Source organism: Solanum tuberosum, unplaced genomic scaffold, assembly GCF_000226075.1.
Source record: "Solanum tuberosum cultivar DM 1-3 516 R44 unplaced genomic scaffold, SolTub_3.0 scf00017, whole genome shotgun sequence".
Lineage (NCBI taxonomy): Eukaryota > Viridiplantae > Streptophyta > Magnoliopsida > Solanales > Solanaceae > Solanum > Solanum tuberosum.
This window is the reverse complement of record NW_006238943.1, coordinates 1,509,013-1,531,144: the sequence shown is the minus strand read 5'-3', so window position 1 is coordinate 1,531,144 and position 22,132 is coordinate 1,509,013. Positions and strand designations below refer to the sequence as shown.

Sequence of the window (22,132 nt, the reverse complement as noted above, 5' to 3'; positions counted from 1 at the left end):
CCCCACCCCCAAAAAAAAACCAAACATTTTAATTGTTTTATTACAGTAATAAAAATAATGACTTCACAATACAAAGATATAATCTCATTGGTCCAAGTGTCTAAAATCAGGTATTTCCAACTCTAAAACACTATTATTCCTCCAGAAAAAGTGTATTTCTCTTTACTGCATCCAAAATAACCACAACATAATGAATATACTCTCATGCATAGGGTTTGGTGAGGGTAGAGTAAAACACAAACCTTATTTTTATACTGTGAGGATAGGAAGGTTGTTTCTAATAAATCCCCGACTCAAGAATAGAAGAAAATGAAGCAGTAACAACAACAAGATAATAAAATAAACAACGTGAAAGAAACAATATTTACTGCATGAATTACAATATTAATATTAGAACTTTTGTTGGCAGCATTGGTGCCAGAAGAGTAAAAAGACACTGTTCTCAGTTTCAGGAATACTGTAATGCAAAAAATATAGAGGGGTAATTGTCTTCTTCTCTAAACCAATGGATATTTGAAAATTAAATGTGCAATTTTTCATGTATGAGCAATTTTGCAGGTGCAGAAACACTTTCCAAGAAGTGAAGCAAGAGTATGATACTCTAAAGACTAAGCTTGAGACTTACTTTCAGGTCTCTCTCTCCAACTCTCTAAAACATACAAAGTCAATCTCTCCGTAACAACATTGTTTGTTCAAATGTTTTCTAGTTGCTACAACAGAAATGCTACTATAGAGAACATATGATATAATACAACGTGAAAAGTTAGTTCAAAAAAGACTAGACCATTATAAAATATTGTTATAAAAAGGTCAGTAGTACAATCTCTAATCCATATTATCTATATCATTTAGAAAAAATTCACCTCAATAAACATATCTAACTGCCTTAATTTTTTTTAAAAAAAACAAACACCTAAACTACCTTTTATCTCTTTTAAATGTCGCATTTGGAGGCTCAAGGCTGAAAAGCCTTAGTGTGCTAGTGCTAGCAAGTTATTAGTGCAACAACTTGGTGTCTTTTAATCAACACTCCACTAATTAGACCGGTAAAAGAAAATTTGAAAAAAAAGAAGGTAATACATACTTTTTATTTTTTTTGAAACGACAACTATTTTATAACAATTCAATTTACCAAAACGAGAAATAATATAGCACCCACTTGATGAATCCAGTGGTATTCTGCAAATAATATTTTCAAATCTTGAATCTGTCTCTATACATGTAGTATGTGATGTTTATGGCTTCTTTTTTACCATTTGAACTCTGTAGATGGAAAGATAGTTTCACTGATGTTGAAAGCAAGCATCAGATTCGAAGTGAACAAGCCCATCATCATGACCTTCCTTCAAGTAGCTGATATACATGTATCCAATAAAGGATAATTGGATATTGTAGCATATATACAATATTCTTATCTAGAAATAATAATAACTATATGGCATTGAAAAAATGTATTTGCCATTCTGTTGTTTAAAACCTGTCAAAGTTTATTAATGCAAAGTTCATGTTTCCAATAGAACAGCTCTTTTTGTCTTCTATTTCCAGAAAAATAAATAAAAATTGACACCCAACGGCCTCCATGACAGTGTCGTAAATACTTGTCCATCCACGTTCAGTGTTTACATCAAATCAAACAATTAAACCTTAGCAATTGAAAACTAAAGAATAAATGTCACTTAACCAAGGTCGTGATAATTGTTTGTATGAAAAACACATGTTTGCATCAATTGAGTTGGTGTAAACATTGTTTCTCTTAGTTAAACCTATGAAAATGGCAATTTAAATCAATTTCAATTTTCATATTTACAACAATATCATACTACTATAGTTGCACAAGTGGGATCTGGGAAGGGTAAGATTTACGCAGATTTTAACCCTACCTTTTCAGGGTACAGAGGCGGTTCTGATAGACTCTCGGCAGAAAATACACTAGTTCTTATGTTTAGTTTTAGTTCCAAGTTTATAAACGAAAGGAAAAATAGAGATGAAGAGATAAGACACAATCATCTAATCTAATTACAATTCATGGGGAACAAAATAGCACGAGCTAATTGCACTGATCAACTAGTTTTGCCTTCCATGATTTTCCTATCAAAATAGCAGAAGTTCTTGGAGAGTCCTGAATATTGAGAGGTCAGTCTCTCTATTGTCAGACCAAGAAAAAAATTTCATACAGTATCAAAACATAACTTGGTAAACCTTAACTGTAGCCTGCATTCCTCCAGGAATAGTAATCATGTATAACTGACTATGCGGATCACCATCTCGTTCTTCAATTCCAGTATCAAGCTACACAAAAAATTTGAAACGCACAGCAATCCAATCATGACCAGTAATTCAGTGAGTCCTTGCGAAAGTATGAATGCTAATGAACCTAAGATAGAGCCAAAACTATTAACACATATTGTGATGGAGAAGCTGGACCAAGAGATATCTATGAACGCTGTGTTAAGATCACCCAGTGGTTAACATGCCAAATTTGTGTTCACATTGTTGATGAAGATGCAAAGAGTCATGGAACACGGCCAATATCCTTGAAATACTCATGTTCAAGGGCACTCCTGGCAGTGATTCTCTTGCTGGGGTCCAAGCAGAGCATTTTCTGAAAGTAATGAGGCCATGGATTTTAAGACAAGATTGAAACCCCTATGCATATAATTTTATTAAACACCTATTTGTTGTGCACATATTACGGAGAAAGGCACTAAATCCTTCATATAATCAGTTAAACAGAGAACACAATGATTTGCATATAAGCAACTGCAACCAAACAGTCCTAGGCCCCGATAGATGATATCCAAATATAATAAATACAAAGAGCTGAATGGAACAAAAAGACCTAGGCTAAAGTGACTGAAACAAGAATATGAATGAACACTGCAATTTTTATTTTATTTTTTGATAAAGGAATGAGCACTGCAATTTGGAACTTTCCTTTCCCTTGAGAACATTTATTTACTCAAATCTCTTTTCCCTACCAATGTCACAAACGTCATTCAGAATAGTTATAATTATTCTAGCTGTGAATACCTATAACTATTTCACCGGATTTTCTCAGAGAAAACCAGCAAAAAGGTTGGAGTTTCATTCAGAATACAAGAAAACTTTCTTATTCACAAGATGTATATATCATTTAGAAAAGCAAACTTACACCAAGGAGATCAAATCCTGCTGTATCAAGATTCGGGACTACAGTTGCCAGATCCTGCAATGTGAAGGACTTGAATTCAGTATTCTTTAGAAATGCGATAATATTGGCAGGAGAATCAGACTAGTCCTAAAGGTGAAAAAAAAGGAGAGAAATAATTAAACTCTAGATTACCTTAGGAGGCCATTTTGGAAATGTAGATTTATAATCAGGCAAAGAAGTCACTCCAGGCCATGTATCCTCATTTGGAGTACCCACCACTCTTCATACAGAAATAGTAGGGAATCATGACATGAATAAGGAAAAGATATAATAACAGAGAGGAAAAGAGTCATAAACTGTATACAAACTCAATCTTTAAACCTTCTCACAACCTAACCACCCCATAAAGAGAGAGTTGATTATAAATATTAGTAATTGATTGACTAGTATGTCTTTCAGCGCTTCTTCAGAACTGACGAGCCTTTAACATTTATGCTCTTCTATTTCAGTTATCCAACCCCTCCTAAGCCTCTTTCTTAATTCTAATTTTGGTCTGTGTCATAACATCGGCCACTCAATCCATCCATGAACAACCATTCAATAAAAATGGCTTTCTTTCAAATGGAATTGGAATGATCGACAAGGAGGACAGGGCATAAGGAGGTAATAAAATTACTTCCTATCAAAGGTAAAAATAAATAGTGAGTATGTTCACTTTTAGAAGTAACAAAGCATTCACTAAAAGACTGGCTATGCATGTTAACACCTGAAAATCTTGAAAAGTTCATCAATCTCTGAGTCTCCAGGAAAAAGGGGTTGCTGGTTAACCATCTCGGCAAATATGCAACCAGCTGACCACACATCAACCGGAGTAGAGTAGTGCCTTGATCCAAGCAGTATTTCTGGTGCCCTGTACCATAATGTCACCACCTGAAACAATGAAGTCTACTGTTGGAAGTCAAAAGAAACAAGCTCAAAAGGGTTGACGATATGCTAGAAAACAAAAATGAACAGCGTATCTGTTTTTGAAATCAATGAGACACAGACATGATAATCCAATCATTTTATTTTTCAGCCAAACAAAAACCTTAAGCTGGAAAAAGGTTGTTCATTTTAGACAGGATGCCAGATATTAAAGAGAGGCATCAGAAGTGACAACAGTTTCTGCTCATAGTAACTACTTTCTGGTCAAGTTTGAAATGGAACAACATGAGACAATGGAAATACAGGCTGGTTTGGCAATTTTGTTTCTTAGAGCTGAAACCATGTACATACCTCATGAGTAAAAGTTCTAACAGGAATACCAAATGCTCTACCCAATCCAAAATCTGCAAGCTTTAACACATTGGTGCGTGGATCTATCAGCAAATTCTGAGGCTTTAGATCTCGGTGGAGAACTCTACGAGAATGACAATAAGCAATACCACGGAGCATTTGATATACAAACGACTGCAAAATTGAAGATATTACTTCATTAACCAAGAACAAGAAACCTCTCAACCCGACAACTTTTTACCATTAGGTGGTGATACTTTCTCACATTACATACTCTGATAATCATATATTTTAACTACTGTGTAAGGGTGCATCGCCTTCCTCTTCAACTAAGACTGCTAAACAGAGGCATGGCAAACTTCATAAAGAAGTAATGCAACAGATGAGGCAGCTAAATATAACAATAATTGCAATCTCCAATGGAATATAGATCTTAATCTTACTCACTTTTACAACACCGGTATCCTTAGAGAATTCAGGACATGAATCCATGTGCTTCTTCAAATCCAAGTCAAGATATTCAAAGACTAGATATAATCGCTTCTCACTGTGAACCACATCCAGCAACCTGTTTCCAAATAATAGGAACATTTTTTCGCAATTAGACAAGTTAACTTCAAAATAGCTTTTCCAACATTAAAAATAAAAACTTAGTACTGCAACCCAAATTACTGTTATATGCATGCTTGCATCTCTTCTTTAGTTTCTAACTCCTAATTCAATCAGAAAAGGCAAGAATGTTGCTCCAGAAATGAACATAACACAATCATCCACAGCATTCATAGTATCCCCCCCCCCCCCACCCCTTTTGGTCCCCCTTCCATTTAGAGTCGTAATTACACAAGATTGAAATTCCCAAGGTGGACAGAAATTCATACCTACAACATTACACCCCAGCGCACTCACACCTATCTCATATATATATATCAAAAGTGGAAAGCTCTAGAGTGCAAAGTTGGATTACCATTTTACCCTTATACTAAATCCAAATGTTATTAAAAAATTTAGGGAAAAAGGACGAATTTACCCCCGAACTTTGATAAATGGTACGTCTATGCCCTCTGTTATACTTTGGGTCCATCTCAGCCCCTGCCGTCCAATTATCGGTACACACATGCCCCTCTCACTAACGGCCCCCTCATCCTGTACACGTGTTTTAATCCTAATCAACTACCCGTGTGACCATTGATTTTAACCCATAAACTAACAACCCGCCCCATAAACCCATACCCACCCGATTCCCTCTAAAATATCCTAAGTCAATTAAAAGACCCAAATCTTACATGTGAGTAATTAATAGAAATTTTTTTTAAAAATAATTACCCATTTAGATAGATGTACATGTTTCATCTTCCAAAATTAATGTTCATATTTAATCTTTTTGTCTTTAATTTATGGGAAAAAGGACAAATATACCCCCGAACTATCGTAAATGGTATGCAGATACCCTATGTTATACTTTTGGGACATTGATGCCCCTGCCGTCCAAAAACTAGAGCATATATGCCCTTTACTTTAACGGAAGACTAAATAGAAACACGTGGCGCAATCTTATCCGACGATCCGATATTTAATAAATGTCGAGTCGGTGGATAAAATTATGACACGTGTATATCTGTTAGTATAAAGGGTATATATGCTCTAGTTTTTGGACGGCAGGGGCACCAATGTCCCAAAAATATGACGGAGGGTATCTGCATACCATTTATGATAGTTCGGGGGTATATTTGTCCCTTTTCCCTTAATTTATTGTAATACTTGACCTTTCAACTTTGAAGAAAATTTCAAGACAAGAGGATTTGTGTGAAAATTATAAGGTCTATTGATGTGATTATAGGGATAGATAGCGCTTCAATTACTAGAATATTGAAGTTTGAACTATTTGTTTTTTACTTATTCGCAGAGATCAGAACTATGATGAGACCCCTCCATTTATGTAGTTGAATCAATGTCACTTTTGTTAAATTGTCTTCCGGGATTTTTTAACTCTTTTTTTATGGTCAAAGGTTGAGCTTGACTTCCAGGATTTTTAACTCTTCTTTTATGATCAAAGGTTCAGTGTTTATTACTATAGCTTTGTTTCAATTTGCATTATCAATACAAAGCACGTAAAAATTGTCTTAGAATATTTCTATCTTCCTTGGTATTTAATTATATAATGGCAAAATTTAAATACCAACAATTGCACTTTAATTCTTTAGTTATGACATCATAATTAAGTTTCCTTAGTTATAAATTTGAATTACTTAATTGCATTCTACTTAATGAGAAGGAGATTTTCATCTTCTACTAATTAATATCAACATTTTATCTTCTTGAATGTGTATCTTGTAACTATTCATTTAATTTCAACAAATGATTTTTAAGAGAACAACGTTAAATGAAGAACTATTGTAAATGTGGGTGATGAAAAGTTTCAACTGCCAAGAAAATTATCTCTCTAACAATCTATAAATAATTCTCTATAAACAAGAGATGGTAAAACATAAAAGAGAAATTAATGGTGGGGCACCATTCTTACAACGGCCAGTGAAAAGTTGAAAGAGATCCATTTTTTCTTATCGATTTCTTGTTATCGTGGAATTCGTCATCAGATGGATCACAAAAGAGGCTTTTGGTCCCTTGAAGAAGAAGAAGATGAAAGAGCAGCATGTGTAATTTTTGATAGACTAATTAGCACTTTATTTTCTTAGCTTATGTTCGTTTTCTTCTTGTGAATTTAGAGCACCATGCATTCACAATAATAAACAAGAGAGAAGAAGACGAAGACGAAGAAGAAGTTCTTTACAGAGATGACTCGTAGCAATAACCGAATGTAAGTCCAAATATATGAATATCTGATCATCTATAGCAATATTGACTCTTTAAAAGGTTGTTAAGATCTACTTGGTGGTTATCTTTGAAAATACTAACCTTTCTGCCATTCACACCAAGTGTTATAACTATGTCAAAAGTCATTCAACTTGATAGATTGATCACTAATTGGAACTCAAATACAATTTTTTAAAAAAATTATGCGACTTTTTACTAGTTCATACTCATTGTTATGGAGTACACACCCAGATTCTAGTAATACTACAAGTGGAAAGCTCCAAAGTGAAAACTTGATTACCATTTTACCCCTACACTAAATCAAAATGTTAAAAATATCTAATTAATTAAATAAAAAGTAAATACAATTATTGTATTAAAGAAAAACTGTATCAACGTGAATAATTTATTAATGAGTTATAAAGTCTCAACGAAAGCTTTTTTAGAACTTGTATATCACCTTTTGAGCTTCCTATATGTATCAATGTAAGTACTAACATCTGCTAGAATTTACTTCAAAACCAACGTGATCATTATACATCAGGTTCTTTAATTTCTTGAAACTGTAAAGATGCTTTCTTTTAAATTTTTAAAACCGTCAAAGAAAATTAATTTCTTTGCAATATTTTTATGCATGCATCCTAACTTTAAATGATATATCGTCATGTCTGTTTTTTTTCAAACATGTGACTTTTCATGCATATTTCTGGATAACTTTTTATGTCTTTTTTTTGTCTTATAAATATTTCTTTCCCACAACAATTTTGATATTGACATTAGATGGTTCCAAAACAAGCAAGGAGCAAGGAGCAAGTGGTTTTGTGGCTATAAATAATGAGTTTATAACCCTTCTATAGTTATCATGATCATCGGGGATTTCTTATAAAGAAATACAAAAAAAAAAGGCATAGTACTATACGAGCTTCATCGCCATCCTCTTCTCTGTATTCTTCTTGTCACAATTACCGGTAAAATCAAGAACTTTTTAAGCGGGACTTATATATTCCACTAAATGATGAGCATATAGAAAATGACTAATAGGCTTCTCAATAACTGCCTTGGCTGAAATTAATTGTCACTAGACAACCCAAGTTCATTGAACGGAACAACCTCGTGTTGCATTGATGCTTAACTTCTAAATACAAACGATAATATTAAATAAGCTTTTGCTTGTCAAAAATCTCAGTGAAACTATATGCTTTTCCCTTCATCACTATCTGGTGTAAGAAAACAATAAAATTAAAAGCATAAGAAAATAGCAGTTGTGTAACTCACACACACTAATAATCACAAAAACAGACAATCAAAGTTTTCTAAGTAAGAACTCTGTACATTCCATTAGGATCTCCAACACATGATTCAAGTGGTAATCTAAGACTAGATCATGCTGCTCACCTTCTCTGTGAAGGCAAAGATTACCCTAAAAAGACTGATAGAAGCATTTCTAGAAGATCGAAGTTCAAAACAGAAAAATACTAACAAAGTGAAGGAAGGGGGTAAAAACTGGATAAATACTCAGTGCAGTTCAAATAACATTACTGCTCCAAAACAGCAAACGTGAATTTACTGATATGGAGGGCAAGTCTACACGTGCATTAAGTTTCCGTTATAACTTGCATCACATTGATATTATAATCACAGGAAAGCAAAATACAGCTTAAGTTACACTTTGCTTGCAATCACAATCATATAGTTCATATCGGTTATAAATAAACAATAAAGACCATATTATACCTCACAATGTTTCCGTGCTGCATCTCTTTTAAAAGAGAAATTTCTCTTATAGCTGTGCTAGGCACTCCCTCATCTTCTTGCTCCAGCCGTATTTTTTTTAGAGCAACGATTTCCTTAGTTGCACGAACAAGGGCCTTGTACACTACACCATATGTTCCTTCCCCAATCTTCCCAATTTTTTCATACTGCAAGTACCCCATATGTTACCATCCAAAGAAGCATAGAGTACATAAGGATTGACAAAGATACAGAGGACTACTCTGTTACCTGGTCCATCTAGGTCAATATGGACGAACTCCCTGAAAAGAGAAGCAAGATAAATAGATAAGAAAACACTCAGTCATAAAAGAGGTAATAAATAAAATACTATTGTCCAGCTTAACAAGAAAAAATTATCCAAAAGATAGTGCACACTCAACTGACTAGTAACATAGCCATATTTTCATGTCAATGTAAGAGTGAGCAAGGTAAATGGCCAAAGTCCATGTGAAATGGACTTTGGACCTAAGCTATTCTTTTCAAAGCTCACGTCACTAAGTTTACAAAACCAAAACCACAGTAATACACATAAGAAATCAAAGCAGAGATCTCCGATTAACCAACATGCTATCAGCTCTAACAACACCAAAATTCAGTAACAAAGGAATCAACATAAACAACAAATCGAGAAAAAACTCGAAGCATTCAAGAATTAACATTAAAAGGCAACACATCTTGACCTAAACTTCAGCAAATGAATACAACCATAGACATACTTCAGAAGAAATGAAGCGCTGAATTATTCCATCACCACAACACTGAGCTTACAAACCAAATCAAAGCTGCGTCTCTAGAAATATATAGCGAAAAGGTGAGGAAAAAGTATCAATAATTATGTGTGTGCGTATCAGGAAATTCAGAAGAAATGGAATGCTACACTATTCCATCACCAAAACAAGGAATAGAGAAGACCAACCACATCCAAATCTAGTAATCTACACCAAAGAATAGAAACAAAAACATAAATAATTACACACACGCACACACACAGGATATTTACAGCTACATATCTAGTATTATACAGGGAAAAGATGAACAAAAAATATCAATAACCATATGTGTGTGTCATGAACTTCAGAAAAAATTCAGTGCTACATTATTCCATGACCAAAACGAGTACCAGAGAAGATCAATCACAGCCTCAAATCTAGTAATCTACAGCAAAAATAAAAACAAAAATATAATGTACCGCTACATAAATAGTCATAATATACACTGAAAATTCAAAGAAAAAAAATATCAACAGCTATATGAGTGCATATTATGAACTTCAAAAGAAATTGAGTGCTACATTATTCCATCACTAAAATGAGTAACAGAGAAGATCAATCACAGCCTCAAATCTAGTAATCTACAGCAAAAATAAAAACAAAAATATAATGTACCGCTACATAAATAGTCATAATATACACTGAAAATTCAAAGAAAAAAATATCAACAGCTATATGAGTGCATATTATGAACTTCAAAAGAAATTGAGTGCTACATTATTCCATCACTAAAATGAGTAACAGAGAAGATCAATCACAGCCTCAAATCTAGTAATTGACAGCGAAAATAAAAACAAAAAACATACTGTACAGCTACATATATAGAAGTAATATACACCGAAAATTGTGAAGAAGAAAATAACAATAGCTATATGAATGTGTATTATGAACTTCAGAAGAAACTGAGTGCTACATTACTCCATCACCAAAACAAAGTAACAAAGAAGATCAATCACAGCCTCAAATCTAGTAATCTAAAGCGAAAATAAAAACAAAAAACATAATGTACAGCAACATATATAGTACTAATATACACCGAAAATTCAAAGAAAAAAATATCAATAGCTTTATGAGTGCATATTATGAAAATTGAGTACTACATTATTCCAACACTAAAACGAGTAACAGAGAAGATCAATCACAGCCTCAAATCTAGTAATCTACAGCGAAAATAGAAACAAAAAACATAATGTACAGCTACATTTATAGTACTAATATACACCGAAAATTCAAAGAAAAAAATATCAATAGCTATATGAGTGCGTATTATGAACTTCAGAACAAATTGAGTGCTACACTACTCATCAAAACAACATCCAAATCTAGTAAACCAGAGCGAAAAATACAAATTAAAGCATAAATAACACATCTAGTTCTAGTAATCTACAGTAAAAACAGAGACAATTACACATACAGAGAGTAGAAATGTCCAGGTACAAGTGTGTGTATAATATCATAAAGTGAATAGAATTCAGGAGAAAAGCGGCAAATGTGAATGGAGAAAACGAGTCGATCAGAAAACTGTTGCACATTCACCGTTGTACGGCGGAGATGAAGAACTTGCCGTCGTTACGCGGAGGATCGGAGATGAGAAGCAGCGGCGATTGTGGCGGGAGAAAGAGAGTAAATGCCGCCGTAGAACCGTTTTGGACTAGAGTCACAGCTTTACTCTTTCTCAGTCTTTCATATATATATATATATAGGGGGCAAAAAGATCAATTAATTGAAACTAATTTGACTTTTTTTCTAACTTTTTAGTTTTATTTATCAAAAAAAAAAGTTTTATTAATCAAATTATTTTTAAAATGGTTTTCCTTTATGATGGTTTTGTTTATTAATTATTTATAATCAATTTAGATTCACAAACTTATAATCAATATTTGCTTCATTTTGAAGGATTATGGTGGAGTTTCACCATTGTTTTATGTTCGAGTTTTGATGATAAAATAGTCTTTGTAAACATGAGTATTATTGCGATAGAGAGAAGAACTTCTTATTAGCTTTTCAGAAAATTGCCTAACAGACAATTTCAACGAAATCTTTCAATTTCTTATTTTACTATATTCAACTCTATGAATACTGAAATAGCTATAACATAGTTTTTCTTTTTCATATTAATAACCACTCTAAGGGAAATATTTTTATGAGGTGCTAATAATTAAATAACCATTTTTGTATATCCCATAATATTTCAGTTTAAGCCCTTATATTATCTAGAGACTGAATATACCAAAAGAGATGTACGATCTAATGAGACTACTATGAAACATTTTCTCATGGGTGACTTCATAATATGAATCTGAATTAATCGAGTTCCAAAGTGAATATCAAACAACAATAGTGTATATTTATTTAACATCCCATATATATGTATTCATTTATGTCCAGCAAATTATTATTCTACTACCATGTCTGTTTGTTTGTTTTTTGTTTTTTTTGTGTATCTTTAGCTAGGATTAATATGATTTCCCAAAAATTAAAATGTCATGAACTTATGGTCGTTGTGAATTTTATCACGAGCAAAAGTTGAGAAAATTATCAAAATAGTCCTTAATGTATATGTGCTGCTTTATTTTGGTCCTTAATATATCACACATGATTGAAATGGTCCTTAATGTATTACAAAAAGTGTTTATTTTCGTCTTTCACCCTAAATCTAACAAAGATGTCAAAAGAAGGTGTTATTTTTAACGGTGGGTCCCACATGTAACTAACAAACTATACATTGTTATCTTCTTTGTTAGCTCTAAAGAAATAGCTCCATAGACACCACCATTTTCTCTACTTTCTCTAACAAAATTCATTATTTTCTCTTTTCATAAATATTATTTTAACTCCTAAGCAGTTTTTAGCTATTAAATTATACTCTTTCGGATGTTATTGTCGATAGTTTATTCAAGCTTAAATTAAGATCTCAATGAGCCCAAAACACCAACTTGACGGAATCTAATGCGAAAGCTTCCTTAATTGTTAATGATAATGTGAAAATTGCTTACTTCAGTGAATCAAAATGACGGAACAATTTTTTATCACAAAAAACATATAAAAAAATTTAAAATTTTACGATCGAATCAGTAAACAGAAAATACCATAAAATCTCCAATAAGATAAGACACCCAAAGCTTAGCTAAGTGATTTTCCACAAAGCTACATCATATATAAACATGAATTTTAATATGCATAAATGAGAATAGAGAACAATATTTAGAAATCGAAAGATAAAATAATATTTTAAGAGAGAAAATAATATTTTTTTTATTAGAAAAAATGATGATAATCATGGAGCTCTTTTTGGAGCTTCCAAAGAAGATAACATTATTATATTTTGTTAGCATGTGGTATCCACCGTTAAATATAACACCTTATTTTGTCATTTTGGTTAGATTTAGGGTAAAAGACTAAAGTGAACACTTTTTGTAACACATTAAGGACCATTTCAATCATGTGTGATACATTAAGGACCAAAATAAAGCAACACATATACATTAAGGACCATTTTGATCATTTTCTCAGCAAAAGTTGATAGTAAAAATTTATTTGCATTGAATCTATACATCGAATCAATAAATATATGATTTGTATTTGAATCTATAAAACTATCACTTAATCATATGATTAATTAATATATATTTTCACTTTATATTAAATTACTTTACTATAATAATTCAAATTAACACATCATGTGATTTCATTCAAACTTTGGAAGTTTTGTATGCTACAATTCCACTAGAGGTAAGCTTTTATTTTGCCAAAAGCTTCCATTTTTTGCCCATTTAAGAAAAGGAGCAAGAGTATCCATGTTAGATTACACATACCAAAAATGTTGATCTATTTTAAGCCAAAACTAAAAGATATCCATCTTAACCAAAGCTCAAATATCCAAATATAAGCACATTCCATTATATATAACCAACCAATAGGTCAATGACAAGCTCACAAGGAAACACACAGAAAAATGTTACAATGACAGCATAGTTGATACACACAAGAGATTGCAATTCTCCCCCTGACAGAGCACAACACACTTCTTCATGGCCTCAATTATGTAGGATATTAATACACTGCAAAAAAAAATTAACTTAGTATAAGCTTGGTAAAAAACCCTAAAGAAATAAAGCTAACGTATAAAGAGAGAATAGCTGCTCGGATTCACTATTTACTTTGCTGAGATGGAATACATAGATTATACATGGTTAGATACATATTATACATCCACCGATTATTTTTAGTTTAAGCGATTGGGTGGACCACTACTTGGGTTCATTCTTCACAAAGGATACCAAGGGTGAAAAGGAGGTTAAGAGATCAACTTACCACCATGACTAGAGACCCTGTTCAATGAGATAGTCACCCAGCCTTTCAACAATCATATTACACTGGCCAGGAGTCATCGGCTCGTCATATATTCCAATGATCAAAGCCTGGTTAGTCTTCTTAATGGTGATACCACCAGCACCCTGAAAATACGCAGGACCTAGTCAGGTTGACAAATTATAGAAGGTCAAGTGTTGCCATGAGGGGGCTTCATCACATAATCTGAGCTAGTTTCCAGTATCTCATGTAAGCATTGTGTAATCTACTTTCATGGATTACAGCAGGGAAAATGTCAGCAGAGAAGATCCACACTTCAATGGTCTTTGTTCAGAAATAATTAAGAAAACAAGTGTGTTATCTAACAATTCAAACTTTATATTAGATGGTCACACAATTCCAACATGGTATCTACACCGGCAGAGGTAGTGAGTTCAAATACTGTCACTCATGAACGAGAAGACTTTCCAGCTGTTTGAGCTATGAAAAGGATCAGACTCACACATGAGGGGTGTGCTGAGACATAATTATGTAAATAAAAGTCTGCTCTCTAGCTGCTTAATAAGATGGCCACACAATTCAACAATATTTATTCGAATTGGTCTTCACAGATCTAAGTTGAAACAAATGGATCATCTTATGGAGAGAGGCAATAATAAAAAGAAAAAAAAAGAGCTTTTGTACCAAAAACATTTGCATATAAAAACTGAACATTAGCTTAAACTGCCGCAAAAGTTAAGCTTATTTGAGCATCTTGAAAGGTTCAAGTGAGAGTTTATGACACTTTCCTGTTTGTTTTTTTTTTTTTGGACAAGGATAAGAATTTTTTTTATTCTCGGAGTTCAAACTTGAGACTTATGCCTTGTTTAGTTTAAAGGTACTCACTAGTTCACAAGAAGACCACTTTCAATGCAATAGTAGGAAACCAGGGTCTCGTACCTTCTTGCCTCGTATAACAGCTCCTGCCTCCCCTTGAATCACCATATACTTTGTTCCCCCAAGATATAAACCAGTTGGAGCAAGTGTTCCAGGTTCGGCAAAGTCATTCATTATGGCTGTTATTTCTTCTGGTTTAAACTGCCAAAAAAAGAACACCATTATTGACAAACTCACCAAGTTAGTTTCTTGTCGGTGCAACTCTACATCGCTTCCAACAAGCCTTCTCCCACAGGAATGGCATTGGGTAGTTTAGTAAATGAAGAAATTTATTAAGTTAATATGAACCATGCAAAAAAAAATATTAACACCAAAAGACTCCCTTATAGATACACCAAACTATCAAATTCATTATTAAAAATCCAATTTTTAACATGCAATTTAAACACAAGTACAAATGAAAAGCTTAAGAAATAACAATATTCAGGTCTTTTTCTTCAAGTGTATACAACAATTCGATTGCCAACTCATGCTGAATCAGTAGTTTTCCTATTCATTGACTGTGGCAAAAATATTAGTTTTGCATAAAGACAGGTCATACGGGGAGATATCAACTTCAAGTACTGTCATTAGATGAAGATATCAGCTTCTACCAAGTCATTGCAGGAACCAATGTGGAACATCTACCGGTACTCTTCCTGTACACGCTGACAGCAAACTGCATCAACTGAGCAGCGTGTTGGGGACGCTCTCAAGGACTGACCTTGACTATTTGGATTAGTGACTAAGGTCCCCATAAGATCTAGGGAATTCTATGAGCAGGTCATTGCCTCAATGGAAGGAAAAAAAATCGAACTTGCTTTAGAAAAAATTAAACCTTTGACCAATTACATAGAAAGATTCAAGATTTGTAATAGCGGATGCTAATACACCCAGTACCTTCTACTTGAATTCTATACATAACGAAACAATTCTTAATTATTCACATTTATCCTTTTTCCTTTTTGTCAAAAACCTATTTTCAAAACATTGTTTGGTTATACATTAGAATAGTCCTTTGATTAGCTTTTTAAGATAAATTTCACTTAAAATCTTTTCCTACTCACAAAACTTAAAACTTCTTTTATAAGTGAAATGCATGTCCAAACGCAACTCTAACTTCCAAATACCATTTTTCAACTTCAACTTCAAATATCACTCAATATTCATGCCCAAACGCCTACTAAATTTGCAACTATCTAAAAAGAAGTACTCCCTCCGTCCCAATTTAAATGTCTTACTTCTGTTTTTGGTTTGTCCAAAAAGAGTATCTCTTAGGCATCTCTAATTTAAGACCACAAAGATTCAAAAGTCTTACCTTTATTTCTTAACCTTTGTGCTCAGAAGACACTTGAATTCGGACGGAAGGAGTAATAGGTGTAGGTCTTAAAGCTACGATTCAGCAGACCCAGTAGTTTTGGCTCAATCCCTGTATTTATAGTTACTTATCCACAACCCAGTAAGCAAAACAGATAGTGATTCAAGACCCATAAACTAAAAATACTATCTCCACCTCTAGGGATACATATCGACTTTAAAATTCTGAATTTTGACCAAACTAAAGCAAGTAAAAAGAAGTAAACCCAAGTAAAATTAAACCAAAATAAGAAGTGGGTATGCAGTAAAACCTGAGGAAAATTAGCGGATTGAGCCCAAACGGAACCATCATGGCCGATGATAGCAGCAGAAGTGAGATAATTACCTTCAATCTCACACATCAAATGATCATCAACATACGTTTGCCACGACATCTTCTTCTTCTTCTACTTCCGCTGCTGCTGCTGCTGCTGCTAAGTTTGGTTCAAGATCTGTGAAAAAAAATGGAGATAAATTGATGAGTTTTCTAGAAGTTAGCGTTGATTTAAAGCTGCCGCCTACTGTGATGACTCTGTTTTCTTTAATGTGAATTGGGGAATGGTCCTTTTCAAAAAATTTCCTCTGTTTTTCGGTGTTTGGTGCAGAATAAACTAATAATTCAGGTACACTATTATTATATTCCGATGATCTCGGTAGATTAATAAGTACTCTTTTTAAATATAAAGTAATTTTTATTAGAAAATATTTTACCTTCAAAGTGAAGAGAGTAGTAAGTAAGTATGTTTTATTTTTGTTTTTCTATTGATATTTGGTATTAACATTAGAGCTCTGCTTAAATTTGAATGCGCACAACAATGTTTATTTTTGGGATGATGCTTCAAACAGAGTTTTTTTTTCATATTCAGGGTTTGAGTTGTAAGTACTCTACCGTTCTCAAATAGAATTTTAAATTCAAGCCTTATATAGAGACGTGATTTGGATATAGAATTGTCTTTTGATAAAACAAAATATTTTACCTCTCAAAATAAATTTTTCAATGCGAATTTAGATAATTTAATCTTAAACCAACATTTAATATCGATTGAGAAATAAAATAAAATAAAAAGTCTAATTGGGAAGAGAATGAAAAAAGAGAGGCAATAATTACATGTATCTTCTATTCATTGATTTGAATGTTGATATCCAAAGGTTCTAACCATAATTTGGGGTGAGATATAAAGTATAATGTCATCCTAAGATAAATTATTTCACAATTTATATCTTAATGATGAGATAAGTTATCTCATATACATACGGGAATAACTTATTTCGAAATTACTTATTCTGAAATAATTAATTCCGAGATCATTTGTTCCTGATCAGATGACCCCACTTTTCTTACTATAAAAATTTACTTGCATTTATGTTCATATCAATTTAATTTAATAATTTGTATTATATACATTTTTATCTTTTTCACTATGGTTAATTAATGTACATTCTTACCTCATTTATTAATTACTTGGTTGTGGTGGAATACGTTGATTTGGTCCAAATAGTTAATAATGATAAGGTTTTCACCATTAGTTATAGTGAAATAGATTGATTTGTGTATAACATGTGTGGCACTCATATATTGATAAGTCAGTCTTAGTTAAGTGGACTTTTCGGCGCAAATCCAGATTTAATCAGGCTTCAATGTGGGTATCAAACATCAGTTGGGAAATAAAAAAAAAAAAAAAAAAAAAAAAAACAAATCAAAAAAAAAAAAAACAGGAACATGGTATTCTATATTCATCTGATAACAAGTGAGATAAGCATTCATATATATACCTACATAAACATTCACATGAATTTTCAGAAACGTAACAGATAAGCAATCAAGCTCAAATGAGGCAAGAGAAAAAGAAAAACATGACATGGAACTAAAAGTTGCTAGTATTAGTAATAACTTAAATGCAAGAGTGTGATTGCATACATACCCATTTGGGAGTTTATCAACATATGTAAGCAACATCTTGAGTTTACTCCCTCCTTCAGAAGCAAGTCCAGCATGCATTTCAACAGCCATAGCATCAACTACTTGCTTTAATCTAAAAACAGTAGTATCACATGACTCTTCCAGTTCTTCCAAAACTTTTGGGAAAAAAAAAAAAAAAAAAAAAAAAGACAAGACGAATCATAGAAAAAAGATAATCTCAACTTTTTTTTTTATGTCAGTGAGAACAATTTGAGTATTTCAACTTACCTTTTTTATAAACAAAATTTTCAATGCTATTCCAATTTATAATGCTCTACCGTATAAGAATTACAAAAACAAATCGTACTCTTACTTGAACCTAACTTAAAACCTTTGATTAAAAGTAGAAAAATCATAAATATATTTGTGTCAATGAAAGGTAATTAGATACCCGATGAAATAATCAAAGTGTTATCTCAGTTTATACAATGACACATATTATATCTTTTTATCGCCTAAATCTTAATAAGCGAGTTACTTGATACATGTGCTGGTGGAAAATAACAGATACCAAATAGTCGAGATGTGAATGAACTAATTTAAACACCACCAAAAAAGTTATAGGAATGTACTTTCAGCTTCAAGTTGGATCACAAAAAAATGTACTTTAATGTTGATAGAAGAGATATTTTGTACAATTTCAAGAATGAAATTTCATGTAAAAGCAAAACTCTTCCCATTTCAACTTTGACATAAAATATGAAATCAACTCCTGTAATCTATACAGTTATACTTGTAAGCTAAGGCTGCATTGCAAGAATTCAAAAATCATCCACCACAAAGAGTACATTTGATCTTTACAGCATTCTTTATTTGGCGATTATCACTGCAAAACACCAAATGAAACAGTCAGAAACTTCAAAAACAACCAGACAAGTACGTATCAGTTGAAACAACACGATTTTAGCTGCATCATGAAATTCAAATCCATTGGGAACATGAGATCTTTTCTCAGTTCTTTTTAGTCTACATTCCCTTAAGGTGGCCGTCAAGGTCCCTTTTCCCTTCCCGTTAGTAGTGTTTCCAAGTGTTGAGGAAGAACCGGGGGAAGGGAAGGAAGCAAGCTAGCTAAATAACAAGCAAACAAGAACGTATCTGATGGCTTTAACTGTACTCATTCCATGTCTAGGCACCACTTGATTAACTTCTGAGCGAAAATCAGGGGATGTGAAAGTGGGAGAACATGAATTAGAGGTTTTCATTTAATCTGTTTAACCTACAACTTGTAAACAGGTTTGTAATGCACAACGTCATCTTACACTAGGTTTTACATGGAACATTCTTTCCTTCAAACAATTGCAAAACTAGATAAGTATAGCGTGTTTCATTTATAATTGACCCAACGAAAATAGCACTGGCAGTGTTCATAGTCTCAGATACTTAGCGGGTAATCACAAGAAATAGAGAACAAGAAAATGACCTCGTCAAAGAGCCATTTCAGCCTGCAAAGCAGCAAGTTCATCTTCTTCCGTTCTGCTGTGTTGGGCAGCAGGACGCACTTGTTGCCTACCAGCAGGCAGATGAATAGGTGCAGAAGGGGCAGTAGTAGCAGGCTGAAGGAGTTGTTCCTCCAACTCAGCTCCTTCCAGCTCTTCAAGTTCTGCCTCTAACTCATCCTACAAAAAATTGATACGAATTATTGTCCAGACGCAGAGAGGAGGTATTATATAAACAAAGAATTGTCCAAGTACATACTTCATCAAAATCAGCAGCTGCACCAATTGGTGTAGATAACGCTTCCTGAATCATTTTCATGTTCTCAGTCTGCTCATTGATTTCATCCATTGTTTTGTCAACATCGTCAATATTCCTGAACAGAAAAACTAGATAATGTCAGGCAAGAGAACTCCATTTAACAAAAGACACCCAACCATAACAAAAAGAAGAATTTAATTTCTAGCATATATTTGAGTTTGACCTTGATGCAATGAAGAAATCTGGATAACACAAAGAACAACACTGCGTAGATGCGAGTGATTCACGAAACTGTAATCATGCTTTTGTGTAGAAAGCTTGATTGTACCTCTACTACTAATAACTGGAAGATAGTATTACAGATTTAAGCCACGATATTCAAGTGGCATCCCATCCGTTACGATTATGGTTCAAGCCTCTAAACTTACTCGATTGTGACAGAATGCATCTTTCAAATGTGATGCACAAAGAAGACTACAAGGAAATATGATGCCTTGATACGATAGCCAGTACCTCTTATATATCATTTGACCATTTTGTGTTCTGGACTAGGAAGTCTTTCAGGGCAAAAGCTATGTAGCTATACTAAATAACAGAGAATTAAAGATACTGCAGCAACATAGTGCATATACAACTTACGTTGCCTTCTGCATGGCTTTCATTGCAGCTGCTCCAGTTCTAAGAGCATCAACGGTTTCTGTTGTGGCTTTTGCACCTTCTAGCAGTATCATCTGAAACCCAAATCCAACAAAACGCCTATGCTTATTTTGTGATATTATGACACGAAATATGTGTATAAGATTATGAGATCAAGCTGAACACAAGAGCACCTGATCATGGATACGCAATTGGAAATTTCCAAGCTGTTCGACTTGCTGTTCATAGAGCCTTTTTCTTTTCAAACATTGTATTGCAGCTGAAAGTAGAACAAACAATTCATCAAAAATGTTGCCAAAAAGAAGTAAAAACTGGCAAAACCATAATATTCACTTAGTATGTTCTCAAATTACTACTCCCTCCGTCCCATATTACTTGTTCATATTACTAAATATATCGGTCCCAAATTACTTGTCAAATTACAAAACCAAGATATAATTAATTAAACAATTCCATTTTTGCCTTTAAAATTAATTCCTTTTGAAAGTATAAATAGTGTAAAGCTCCAAAAAAATTCCTCCATTATTAATCTTGGTATTGATAGATAAGACACATAGTATTAAAAAGAGTAAAGGGTAAATTAGTAAAAATACCCTTCTTATTTATGATTTATTAAGGGGCGTGTAAAGGGGAAAGTGGACAACTATTATGGAACGGAGGGAGTATAAGTATTGAGGAATATATGTGTGATCCACAAAGATAAAAACTTACTCTATCCAAATTAGTTTCCTCTATCATTACCAGGAGAAGCAAAACATGCCTTTTTCCCAGGTCTTTACGTGGGAAAAGTCATATGGTAAAGCAAAAACACAACAGTTTTCCAGACTTTAACCAGATAAGCAAATACTTAAAGACTATTGCAATTTGCAAAGCAAAAATCTCTGAGCTTCTATGTCATCTAGGAAAAATGCCAAATAATAGACCAGCAATAAAGCCCGAAAACAGAGTAATTTCACTTGTGTTTTCAGCTGAAACTCAATTTTCCATAAGATGTTCATCCGTGGTGAATTTGTCAAGAAGGAAATTTTAACTTATATAGATTTCTTATATGAATTTTTTTTATAATAATACTATTATAAGGTAAACGCTAAGAGGGTTAGTAGATAATACAGTTTCCAGTTGGAACAAAAATCCAACACTTAAGCTAGTTGTAAAATATCGAATTAGCTTTTCCGGTCATCCCAAGAAAATAGCAGAAACATATCTAAAAACTAGTGTTGCATTTAACACAAAGAGTCAGACATGTATTTTCAAGTATTTAATAGTATAGTAGCCTATGCATGCCAGTTATCAAGTAAGGACAATCATCCTAATTTACAAGGAAACAAAGGCCAAATTATTTCCATCTTACATTGACCATTAACAACCGAAGAAAATCTCTCTCAGAAGCATTAATCATTAAATTTTCTTTTGAATTTTCACTCTTCCCTACAAATATACCCCTCCCCCCCCCCCCCCCACCACCCCTCCTCCCCAAAA

General features: G+C 33.2%; 4 protein-coding genes across 9 annotated transcripts in view; 1 reads left to right on the top strand and 3 right to left on the bottom strand.

Moving 5' to 3' along the window:
- LOC102584884 (histidine-containing phosphotransfer protein 4-like) overlaps positions 1–1,813 on the top strand; it is a 4,873-nt gene extending 3,060 nt beyond the window's left edge. Inside the window, exons 4-6 of the mRNA XM_015315420.1 lie at positions 410–481; positions 559–631; positions 1,270–1,813. Coding sequence (XP_015170906.1) covers positions 410–481; positions 559–631; positions 1,270–1,281 — 157 coding nt within the window. The 3' untranslated portion in view covers positions 1,282–1,813. The remainder of the gene's footprint in view (positions 1–409; positions 482–558; positions 632–1,269) is intronic.
- Positions 1,814–1,901: 88 nt separating this feature from the next.
- Positions 1,902–11,423, bottom strand: LOC102582575 (cell division control protein 2 homolog A-like). 6 transcript variants are annotated; one of them, XM_006340191.2, is made up of 10 exons: positions 11,296–11,423; positions 9,218–9,249; positions 8,951–9,135; positions 4,853–4,973; positions 4,406–4,579; positions 3,897–4,075; positions 3,323–3,410; positions 3,152–3,205; positions 2,475–2,602; positions 1,902–2,374 (listed from the first exon to the last, which is right to left on the bottom strand). In XM_006340191.2, the coding sequence occupies exons 2-9, from the start codon at positions 9,224–9,226 to the stop codon at positions 2,513–2,515; spliced, it is 900 nt and encodes a 299-aa protein (XP_006340253.1). In that variant the 5' UTR covers positions 9,227–9,249; positions 11,296–11,423; the 3' UTR covers positions 1,902–2,374; positions 2,475–2,512. The 6 variants fall into 6 exon arrangements, with proteins under 6 accessions (XP_006340253.1, XP_006340254.1, XP_006340252.1 ...); XM_006340192.2 differs by having other exon boundaries at positions 2,007–2,289; XM_006340190.2 differs by having other exon boundaries at positions 2,007–2,602.
- A 2,196-nt stretch (positions 11,424–13,619) lies between these two features.
- LOC102582238 (profilin) lies at positions 13,620–16,932 on the bottom strand. Its single transcript, XM_006340189.2, has 4 exons — positions 16,614–16,932; positions 15,010–15,147; positions 14,074–14,216; positions 13,620–13,820 (listed from the first exon to the last, which is right to left on the bottom strand). The coding sequence occupies exons 1-3, from the start codon at positions 16,734–16,736 to the stop codon at positions 14,082–14,084; spliced, it is 396 nt and encodes a 131-aa protein (XP_006340251.1). The 5' UTR covers positions 16,737–16,932; the 3' UTR covers positions 13,620–13,820; positions 14,074–14,081.
- A 1,954-nt stretch (positions 16,933–18,886) lies between these two features.
- The window catches only part of LOC102581914 (vacuolar protein sorting-associated protein 32 homolog 2-like), a 6,652-nt gene continuing 3,406 nt past the window's right edge, over positions 18,887–22,132 (bottom strand). Inside the window, exons 4-8 of the mRNA XM_006340188.2 lie at positions 20,827–20,912; positions 20,636–20,727; positions 19,997–20,111; positions 19,722–19,917; positions 18,887–19,127 (exon numbers count right to left, since the gene is read on the bottom strand). Of these exons, the coding sequence (XP_006340250.1) occupies positions 19,726–19,917; positions 19,997–20,111; positions 20,636–20,727; positions 20,827–20,912 (485 nt within the window). The 3' untranslated portion in view covers positions 18,887–19,127; positions 19,722–19,725. The remainder of the gene's footprint in view (positions 19,128–19,721; positions 19,918–19,996; positions 20,112–20,635; positions 20,728–20,826; positions 20,913–22,132) is intronic.

Bases quoted from the DNA above. Each gene is read 5' to 3' on its own strand.
- LOC102582575 (XM_006340191.2), bottom strand. The intron at 4,076-4,405 runs GTATGTACATGG...TTCCAACAGTAG, and splicing joins TTAGAACTTTTACTCATGAG to ACTTCATTGTTTCAGGTGGT. The intron at 3,411-3,896 runs GTGTTAACATGC...TTCTGTATGAAG, and splicing joins GAACTTTTCAAGATTTTCAG to AGTGGTGGGTACTCCAAATG.
- LOC102582238 (XM_006340189.2), bottom strand. From the start codon at position 16,736: ATGTCGTGGCAAACGTATGTTGATGATCATTTGATGTGTGAGATTGAA. The intron at 15,148-16,613 runs GTTTTACTGCAT...TTTTTTTGGCAG, and splicing joins AATCCGCTAATTTTCCTCAG to TTTAAACCAGAAGAAATAAC. The intron at 14,217-15,009 runs GTACGAGACCCT...GCGTATTTTCAG, and splicing joins CTGTTATACGAGGCAAGAAG to GGTGCTGGTGGTATCACCAT.